The 11,219-nt window shown below is 35.2% G+C and overlaps 2 protein-coding genes across 2 annotated transcripts; one reads left to right on the forward strand and one right to left on the reverse strand.

Annotated features, from left to right (window-relative positions):
• The first annotated feature begins 6 nt into the window (after window positions 1–6).
• On the forward strand, window positions 7–3,901 carry LOC141292356 (protein FAM216A). The gene is made up of 7 exons (XM_073824364.1): window positions 7–141; window positions 234–262; window positions 1,617–1,741; window positions 2,196–2,322; window positions 2,407–2,587; window positions 2,670–2,752; window positions 3,641–3,901. The coding sequence occupies exons 1-7, from the start codon at window positions 68–70 to the stop codon at window positions 3,769–3,771; spliced, it is 750 nt and encodes a 249-aa protein (XP_073680465.1). The 5' UTR covers window positions 7–67; the 3' UTR covers window positions 3,772–3,901.
• Window position 3,902: 1 nt separating this feature from the next.
• Window positions 3,903–7,596, reverse strand: vps29 (VPS29 retromer complex component). The gene is made up of 4 exons (XM_073824363.1): window positions 7,524–7,596; window positions 4,728–4,919; window positions 4,407–4,642; window positions 3,903–4,325 (listed from the first exon to the last, which is right to left on the reverse strand). The coding sequence occupies exons 1-4, from the start codon at window positions 7,524–7,526 to the stop codon at window positions 4,208–4,210; spliced, it is 549 nt and encodes a 182-aa protein (XP_073680464.1). The 5' UTR covers window positions 7,527–7,596; the 3' UTR covers window positions 3,903–4,207.
• Window positions 7,597–11,219: the final 3,623 nt, after the last annotated feature.

Genomic DNA, 11,219 nt, shown 5'->3' on the forward strand with positions numbered 1-11,219 from the left:
GGGATTACAGGTCGCCTTATATCACTTGTAAATATTCTACAAGTCTCAGTTCAGGTAACACTCCGGCATGAAAAAGCAGGTGAAATTCCTTGAAAACAACGATAAAAGTCGTCCGTACCACAAAAAGTCATTTTTGCCAAGGTAAGCCTCAGGATATCATAACGGCTTTGCAAATTACTTGTGTGTTGTTGTCAGATAAATTATGTATTTCATATGATATAATGTCTCGACAGGCCATCTGGTCTTAACCATGTGCAAACTGGTAAGTTTGTTCTATATATCATTATTAATTAAACAGATTGGCAATATAATCACATATATAACGTAACCTAAATTCTCTTATAATTTTACAAAGTTTGTGTAGGTTTTATTGGTTAAATTACACAATTTGTAATTAACAAGATACTTAAGATGATTTACAAAGTTAAAATTATGTCAGCTAATTTTCCACTTTCTATAAACTTATTGAATTGTCCTATACGAAAAAAGAGTCACTTTAAATTAATTTTGTATTAACATTGCATTATTTTGCATGTTGTACTGTCCTAAAATTGTTGAATCACATCACTGCATTTCTACTGCATTCTGTTATGTATACTGTATAGTTGAAGTGAAACATTTTCTTGTATGATAATTGGTAAATGGTAATTATTTTACCAAAATAAGGGATCATACAAAATTCATGTTATTTTTTTATTTAGTACTGACCTGAATAAGGTATGTTATTATATATAGTCCACAAGAGAAAATAATAACTGGGGGGTGAAAACTTTTGAACAGAATGACGATGTGTATATTTTTCTTATTTTGCCTAAATATATATATATATTTTTCATTTAGTACTGCCCTTCAGAATCTACAGAAAATACTTAATTTTTTCTCAGAAGACAAAATAAGTTCAATTTACTCTGATCTTCAAATTCAAAAAGTTTTCACCCCTTGGCTCTTAATGTATCATTTTTCCTTCTGGAGCATCAATGAGCGTTTGAACCTTCTGTAATAGTTGCATATGAGTCCCTCAGTTGTCCTCAGTGTGAAAAGATGGATCTCAATATCATACAGTCATTGGTGGAAAGGGTTCAAATACACAAAATGCTGAAAAAACAAAGAATTTGAGGGACCTGAAGGATTTTTCTGTAGTATTAAGAATCAAGCGTATGTAAACTTTTGAATGGGGTCATTTTTTTTTTTAAATTCAACTATTATTTTCACTATATGTAAACATCTTTTTATGTGAAATATCTTATTCAGGTCAGTAGTAAATAAAAAACAACATGCATTTTGTATGATCCCTCTTATTTTGGTAAAATAATAAACATTTTGCTGATTCTTTGACTTCAACTGTACATCTGCATTAGTAAATTTGAACTCAAAACACAACCCTAGAAACGTGACAGGTTTTTTCCATACGGCTACAGTAGCAAGCTCAATCTGTGTAAATTACAGAAACATTACACCTGTATAATTTGGACAGAGTAACCAGAGTCTCTGACCCAATTGAATGGGACCAAACAGGCATCCAAAAAACCCTTTGAAGACAAACAACTATTATGTGTAGCAAACTATTACCTGACTGTAACTAAATATTAAAGGACTTCATTTTTCTCTTTATCCAGGGAAAGCAAACTCAGTATTTGGACAGAAAATACAAAGACCTGCAACTGTACAAGTGCCAGAACAAGATCGAGGCATTAAAACTATTCTTATTCCTAAAACCATAACTGCTGCTCCATTTTTACAGGTATTCCTTGAACATATACACTACCGGGCAAAAGTTTGTTTTATAAAAAGAAGTCTCCTATGAATTTCTTTTATTAAAATGACATTAAAACAGCAATATTTTGAAGTATTATTACAAATGTAAAATAACTGTTTTTTACTTGAATATATTTTACAATTATGTTTATTGTTGTGATGACAAAGCTGAATTTTTGGCTGCTGAAAATGTAGCTTTGCCATCACTGGAATGAATTATATTTTAAAATATATTCAAATAGAAAAACGTTATTTAAAATTGTAATAATATTTCATAATATTGCTGCTGTTACTGTATTGGAGAGCATAAGAGACTTATTACAACAAACAAACATATTAAATTATATATATTTGCAGTGAATTGATAAATACATCTGATATCTAATAAAATGACAATTTTAAAAAAGTAACTCAAAATTCACATTCACTCTCATTTTCAGCACCCGGGCCTGACACCCGGACAGAAGCGTTTTCTATACAGTATCGCAGAGGCCTACAGTAAAGAGCACATGCGGCAGTTAATATGTCAGCACTATATGAATGTATTACACCGCTGTATCAGGACAGGTGACACATCGCCTCTTATAATATAAGCATATTTGCCTGTATCAGCAAGACCATTTATTACAACTTAATATACTTCATATTTAGTGCCAGATGTGAATGTGAATCTAAACGTGAAACGGCAGATGTCAACATACACCCCACAAGAGGAGCACAAGACAAATTCTCAAAGTACATCTACAAGAAAGACAAAAGAAAGTGGAAAGAGATCTTCAACCTCGAATAAAGTCAGAAAAACAACATTACCAAAAATCGCCAATCATCAAAGGTAAGAAAATAATGCCACCTGCAAAAAATATTCAAATACTGTTGAAAGAAATAGCTGTGATTCTAATATTTAACTTCTACAGAGTGTCTTCTGGATTTGCAAAATCAAACACAACAGGTTCAAGAAAGAGGAAGACTACCATTACAAAACATGCTTCTTCACGGGGTAAGTTTGTTACTTTACAGACTAAATAGTGTAGTATAATTTTTGCTTCTCTATGCTTATTTAAAGCATATACACTACCAGTCAAGTTTTTTTTTTTCAAGAAATCTCTTCTGCTCACTAAGTCTGCAAATTTGATCCAAAATACAGCAAAAGCAGTAATATTGTGAAATATTGACTATTTAAAATAACTGCTTTCTATTTGAATATATTTTGTCACATGATCCTTCAGAAATCATTCTAATATGCTGATTTGCTGTTCAAAAAACATTTATTATTATTATTAACAATATTTAAAACAGTCAAGTACATTTTTTCAGGATTCTTTGATGAATAGAAAGATCCAAAGATCAGCATCTGAAATAAAAAGCTTTTGTAAAATTATACACTTATATCATTCAAAAGCTTAGAGTCAGTATCATTTTTTCTTTGAAAATAAATGATAGAAATTAATACTTTATTTAGCAAGGATTCTTTAAACTGATCAAAAGTTATGATAAAGACATTTATAATGTTACAAAAGATTTCTATTTCAGATAAATGCTGTTCTTCCATTCATCAAAGAAACCTGAACAAATTCTCCTTAGCTGTTTTCAGCAAAATAAAAAATAATACATGTTTTTTTTTAGCAGCAAATCAGAATATTAGATCGATTTCTGAAGGATCATGTGACTGGAATAATGATGCTAAAAATGTTTACATTTTAAAATATATTCAAATAGAAAATATTTATTTTAAATAGTAAAAATATTTCAAAGTTGTACAGTTTTTGCTGTACTTTGGATCAAATAAATGCAGGCTTGGTGAGCAGAAGAGACTAAAAAAATTACAAACTTTTGACTGTTATTGCAGCTGCATTTAAAATTATTTAAAACGGACCTAAACTTCCAGGATCACGTCCATGGGAAGAAGACTTTGAATGGGAGGCGACTGAAATGGATTCATATCTTGCTGGACACATGAGTGGCCTGTCTTTCAATGAATCGGAAGACGACGATGAGGATTTTCTATTTCTTACCTAACACATAAATTTGTAATTTAAGAAAAAGATCTAACAAGACGATCAAGTTTTAGGTAAAAGGCTTTTCCAGACATTTCAAAACGGTCATTTTAATAATCTGTTTTCTTAAAAAATAAGAATTAATGACACTGCTCATGTGATGTGGGGTTTTATTTTATGAAAGATGACTTAACATGGGCCTTGAAAAAATTAATAGGGCACATAACATATTTAGAAGACTAATTCGCACTAACATTATGCAAATAATGCAGCATTATTGCATCCTCAACAACCATCTGCTGAAACCACAACGCTGACATTCTGGTGACATATAAACAGTATTATATATTACATTAAAATATAGCGTAACGTTATGATACAGCATTTGTGACGTTCAGGTGAGAAGGAATGACAAGATTAGCATCCTGAAAGAAGGCAGCTGAGAATATGCACGCTCTTTAAGACTTTTTGTATTCGATTCTCTCCACTTTGACGTCGTCTCCGATGAGCTGATAGACATACGTTACCACTGTGGATGCCTGAATGTCCATCAAAACAAACGACGGTGTGATGTTGCTGTAAAGAGATCATTTAAAATCACTAGTCATCCATGTAATCAAGTACATGATGTGGAGGATATAGAAGTAAATGTTATACCTTTCCAGTGCACTATAGGCCCCTGTGGCAGATCCGGGGTTTATATAAAATTTATTCTCATTCTCAAAAGCCTCAAATTTGTGTGTGTGACCAGAAATGAGGATATCCACATCCAGCTGCCTCTGAAGCAGCGCCAAGCTCGCCATGTCACCCCACGGGATCACTTGGTGTCCGTGGATCAGGCCGATTTTAAACTGCCCCACCGTCACCACCTTCTGCTCCGGATAATTCAAGTTCTGTCATTTAAAAGCAAGCAATGTAAAAGGTTAAAAGAGTGCATGAACAACTATGAAAAACAGAAACATGAACTAAAAAGTCAACCTCATCAAAGTCTCCTCTGACAATGTGCACATCTCCAGCGAGTGTTTTCAGGTAGTCGTAGCTCTCCTTTGTACAAAGGTTTCCCGTGCAGAGGATGTGCTGAATCTTGCCAGGCACTAGCAACTTCTTGAATTTGGCAGGCAGGGTGTTGCATCGGTGGGGAATGTGAAGGTCACCTAACACAAGGACCAGCTAATGGCGAAATGAAACTTGTTAGTGTACAAACCTGAGTTGTTGGACACTGAAAGTGAAGGAATAGTGGAGTCGTAAGCAAAGCATTGCTGTCTGAATTAAATCTTTCATTTAAACATTTGGGAGAGAATGTTTTGGAGTCTATTTGGGAAGCATTAATACCTCAAATTTTCTTCAAACAGCAATCAAGTCAAAGCGGAGCGCAAGAGAGCTAATTCTAACACTGTTGAAATTGCTAAACCTAAAACAGGACGAGATCAAACTGTTCACATACAAGCCTAAATAAAACTGTTAAGCAGAATCAAATCTTTGGTACACAAAAAACACAGGTGAACATTTAAAGACAACATGGCTATGTTTGGAATAGCATACTATCATCCTATACTGTGGCTGTATCAGAAATCACATACTTCCCTACAATATAGTAGGCAAAAACAGCATGTGAAGAGAGTTGTGTATCCATAGCATTCATAAAACAGAAAGTGAAAAGTAGTCAGATGACATACTACTTTCTGCGAAATTTTGCATTTGTCTTAACAACGCTTGGAAGATTTTAGCATGGTAATGGATACGACAGTGGTAATGTATTTGGTTGTGGTGGAATAGATCTGCAATGCTGCTAAATTGCTGCTGATGTTGTAGATTATTGCTGCTGCTGAAAAGCAAGTACAGGAACTTGCTACTGCCAATACATACGCTGATATGGTGCTTAAGTATTTAATACATACTGCTGCTGCACAAACAGTGTATATAATAACATTAGTATCCCATTCCAAACATAAGTCAACATTTTTATGAAACCAGTATGTTTGACTGAAATCTCACTCATATGCTATTAAACTTGTTTAAAATATACCTCACATAAAACACACAAAATATACAAAACACACAAAAAGTTCCTGTAATGCTTATAAACAAGACAATATATTCTCAACATGGCCAGGTGGAAGATTATTCTTCAATTCTCAATCATTCTGCAAGCTAATAGAGTGTTTTCACGACACGTCATAAATCGGCCATTTTGGCGGCACTGAATGTAAGCAATGCCACTGAACCGAACGAAACTAGCATATTTTGCTGATTATTGCTGCTGAAAACGGTCAATTATTGTCATGTTTTGGGCTTTACTAATCGGGCGAACCGGGAAAAACATTTGGAGTACTACAGACTGCCAAAACCTATAACAAATCAAGGAGAAGAGTGCAAAAACGGTTTGATGAACAAAAGCCGTTTGTGGTTGGCCAAACTGAACCAAGACTTCCAGAATCTTGACAACATTTGTGTTTGTTCTTATTATTTCCGGTCAGGTAGGTGAAATACTAGGCGAGTATCTTAATTAATACTGCTTGTATGTACCTTTACCATATATTGGCTTATTGGTTTGTCAAAATATTGCTAAGTCCTTCTCTATTTGATTTAGCAGCTTCCACAAGTTTTTTTCCACAGAACAACACATTCACTAGTACATTAAACGTGAAATCCATGCTGTTGTTTACATCCAAGTATCGCCAATATGGCTGTGCATCTGGGTAACTACCCGAATCGTGACGTAAGTGCAAACCCTCTATTAGATTATTTACTACTTGATGATCACAGAAATACTTTCGCTTGATGAAGAACAATGTAAACCCAGAGCAATGCAAACAGAGAGCAAGACTGAGGGTGAGAGGAATCATGCTAGATCCCGCAGCCCAGAGGAAAAAGCAGCACTAGTCTAAAATTGAGAAATTGGTGAGCACGAGAGGTCTGGAGAGGCACTTACTCTGTGACCAGCCTGAATACGATGCAGAGGTCAGGATGGGGAGGGTGAGGAAGGGTGTGAGGGAGGGGATGTGGATGCATGATCACAACAAAAAAAGAACATACAAACGATGAAAGACAGGAAGAAAATTGAAACAAAGTGGACAAATAATATCAACTGGAAATTCAACATAAATAGGATTGAATGTTAGCTGATTGTGGTTGATGAATGGATGGGGTTTGCAGGCGGTTAGTGTGAAGCTTGGGGGTAAGAGCTGGTGAGGCTTTCCACAAAATCAAAGTATCATTTCCAAAGCATTTCAATGACATCAATTCGATTTAAAAGCACTATTCAATGTAAAACTAATTTTACTGCAGTACAAAAGCATTTTAAACCGTTCCTCTTCGGATTTATACACCTAACACTTAGCTTTGGCTGCACTGACAATACAAAAGCCATGTATTTAATTCTGCAAACCTATGTTTGTAATCTATAAGTTTTATGTTAGCCACTGTAGGCTAGCAAACTGTTACTGGACTCAGTATTAACACACTATACCAAGTACCGCAATACTGAAAAGCATAATTAGTTCACATACCAAAGAAAATATTTCGAGTGTCATTGATTTAATCTGTTTAAAAGAGACTGACTGACTACATCCTGACTCGATACTGTTGTGAATATGGGATTGAATTTCTCAGGCGGCGCTAGCTCGCTGCTGTCATGTGACCCTTCAGTTCTAAAATGTCAGCTTTTTGGGAAAAGCAGCTTAAATATCTACTCGGACGTATGGTTTTAATACTAAGCTAAAACGGACGAGTATTTTCTGATTAGGAAACCCGTTCTGATAAATGAACACGTACCATTTTTGTCCAGCTGCGTGTTTGAAACGGAGCTCAGGAAGCTGATGTTGACTCGTAAGGCCAGGAACTCAATGTTGCCAGATCACGCAGGAAAAACAAGCTAGCTTGTTAAAATTTCGCTTATAAAAAGAGCACCTGGCAACACTTCAGCAAGGCGAAAAGAACGACAGCGCCATCTGGCGCATATATAGCTACACATGTGAGAAAATCACAAGCTGGATGTTCAGTTTATTTAATTTTTTTATTGTAGGTTAAGTAAATGTGTGTCTATAATTTAACGTTTTCCTTTTTACAATGCCAATAAAGCAACTTTAATCGAAATCTAGAGCGTTTCTAATTTATAATGCTGTAAATGTATGTTAGCCTGTTAAATGTCGACTATCTAAAATACTTGTATGATGTAAAAACTTATATGAGTGATTGTCAACCTATGGGGGGAAAAAAAACATTTGATATGTTGAAACAGATCTGCATTAGTGTAAAGGCAGCATGTTGCCGTCTATAATCATGAACAATAATAAAACAGCAATAATGCTAGGAAAAGGATGTTGACTAGGGGTCCTGACTGAGACTGGTCACTTAAAAGAAAGGTCCATAATTTTATCTTACAAATAGGGTGACCACCTGCTAATAAGCCCAAGGGGGGACAATGGGTATGTTTCTGAGGGACAATGTGGGACACTGCCTGACGCGGCGGTGCCCCCAACCCATGGGCAGACTCACTGATAGAGGTTTACCCATTTCTAGCACATACCACCTTAAATGGTATATTAATAATGCCCTATTCCCCTAAACATGTGTAATTGCTGATGTATGCTCATGAATAGGCCAACCAATGTGTATTTTTTTCTAAATAAAGATTCATAATATTTTGAACAATCAATGAATTGAGAGATGGACTTCCACTTACGATTTACTTTAGCTATTGAATTTTATTTATTTTTCATTACAATTTATTCACTTTAAATAAATTAGAATATAAAATTATAGGATTAACAGGAATTGTAGTTGCTCAACACCACAAAAAAAAAAGTCTTAACTCACAATTCCCCTCCATATCTGATTGAGAAGGACGTTTTGCAAAGGTGACAAAAAGTTGCTGCACATGAAATATACCGTGGATAACATTAAAAACATTCTATTAGGTTACACATTGATTATTTATCACTTAAACCCCTTTTTCTGCCTGTCTGTTTGTCGCGCATATCCGCCATGTTTGTAGTTTTTTTTTATCACTTTTTATGCATGTTTGTAGTTCTAACCGAATCCTCATTCACCGAGGAGCGTCTCGCTGCAGTGGATGTCCACCGCAGGCTGCAGCGAGCCCTACTTGGATTCACCGCGCAATGTGTTGTAGCAGTTAGAGAGTGTGCATTGATCCGCACTTCGAATTCTGAAGTTAAGTAGTAGACCATCCGCGAAACTTTGGAATACTTTTTTTAACATACTATGATTTGGGACATACTAATTCTATTTTCGAATACGGATAGTATGCGAATTGGGACGCAGCAAGTCTCTTTCTCCATTTTTCAAATTGAAAAGCACGCATCTAAAAGTGCCTTCCCAGTGTGTCTGGTATGCACGTGAGAGCATCGTAAGCTTAAGTTGATCGTAGCTCCATTGGTTTCAATGGGTCTACGATGTACTTAAGCTTACGATGCGTTTGGGAAACGCTGCCCTCGTCAGCAGTTCAAGTGAGGGGTGGGTGAGGCAACAGTAGCGTGCTGAACTGTCAAGTAGTGTTCGTTTGGCTGCCTGGGGCTCGAGGATATAGAGTGACCAACTTTTTTTTTTTTTTTGAGCAAGCATTGATTATGCGTGACATGGTCTCAATTTGCGGGACGCATGAATTGGGCTTCAAACGCTGTGCGCGCACGCGCTACGCGGGACGGGTGGTCACTGGTCACCCTACTTACAAAACGATCAAAATGTTGGGTATGGCTCCAACTATATAGGCTACGTTTTTCATCCAAACTACTGTAAGCCTATGGGCGAGACTTCCAGTTAATTAGAACCTATAGGGAAGTAATGAAGAATAATAACGTGCAGTAAAGGTAAAACTGTTTGCACTACAAACCCAGCAAGCAATTTCGCGTCTAATAGCCCAGCAAGCAATAGCCGTCATTTCAACGTATGGGTTAAATATAGACCCGATATAGTCCGGCTATGTGTAACCCACTTTTAGCCCAAATATACGGTGCCCGCCAGGGGACATCTTCGGTTCACTTATGTTTGTCGTGGCCACGACATATAAACTCGTGGGAACATGATATTATGTTGTGGCCACGAGATATTAATTCGTGGGAACGTCATATTAACTCGTGGGAACGTGATATTATGTCGTGGCCACGAGATCTTTTTGTCGAGGTAACGACATCCTTATGTCGTGGCCACAAGATGTGATGATGAGGGAACGAGATCCATTTCTCGTGGCCACGACTTATTATGTTGAGGAAACAACATGCATTTCTCGTGGGCACGAGTTTTAATGCATAAACAAACCTGCGTGACCATAGTAACCCAGGATTAGCCTATCAGAGATAGGTTTATTAATATTTTATTTTTAATTAAGAAATTATTATATTAATTGTTACAGAAATTAATACAATATTAAATTATTATATTAACAATGGGCGATGCTGTATATGCGAATGCTGATGCTGTCTGTGCGCGATGTAGACATGTATGCATCCCACAGTCTTATTATCTCCTCTTTCCGTAATATTTGTAGGCTATTATTAGTTTATATTCGTTATTTTCCCCTTCATTTCGATCTCTTTACTTATACGTTCTGAATGTAGGTTCTATACCTGGGATTTTTACTGGAATGCAGTTCAAAGGCTGAATTGAACATATATTGTATTTTATTTAGTCTAATTAATAGACAAATATATTTTATTTAGTCTAATTAAAAGACAAATATAGCGTTTCAGTGAGAGTAAATTATTCACGTAGTTTAATCTGGAAATCATTTATCGTCACACCGTAAAATAGGCCTATGACATTTCTATTAACTGATCGTCTTTTTTCCGTATTTGTATTATTATTATCGTCATCATTATTATAATTATTATTATTATTGTAGGCTATATATTTTTATTTTCATTTATATTCGTTTCACTACGTGAATGATTCATTCGTCAGTGAACAGTATAGTATTATATAGTCTAGTATCTTAGACGAAACAAAATAAAAATATGTTCAATTCAACCTTTAAACTACATTCCAGTCAAAATCAGTCATGTCAAGCATTTACAGTAGCCTATCATTTCCATATACGTTAAGTAAAGAGATGAAAATGAAGGGGGAAAACGAATATAAACGAAAATAGATAAATATATAGGCCTACAATAATGGGCTAATTATAATAATTAATAATAATAGAAATTATTAAAAATAAAAATAAAATAAAATAGGCCTATTTTACGGTGTGACGATAAATGATTTCCAAATGAAACTACGTGAATAATTCACTCTTCACTGAAACACTATATTTGTCTATTAATTAGACTAAATAAAATACAATATATGTTAAATTCAGCCTTTGAACTGAAAAAATCCCAGTCATAGAACCTACATTCAGAACGTTAAGGAGATCGAAATGAAGGGGGAAATAACGAATATAAACGAATAATAAAAATATTACGGAAAGAGGAGGATCAGTTAATGGACAAGACTGTGGGATAAAATGATTCC

This window comes from Garra rufa, chromosome 19 (assembly GCF_049309525.1).
Source record: "Garra rufa chromosome 19, GarRuf1.0, whole genome shotgun sequence".
NCBI lineage: Eukaryota > Metazoa > Chordata > Actinopteri > Cypriniformes > Cyprinidae > Garra > Garra rufa.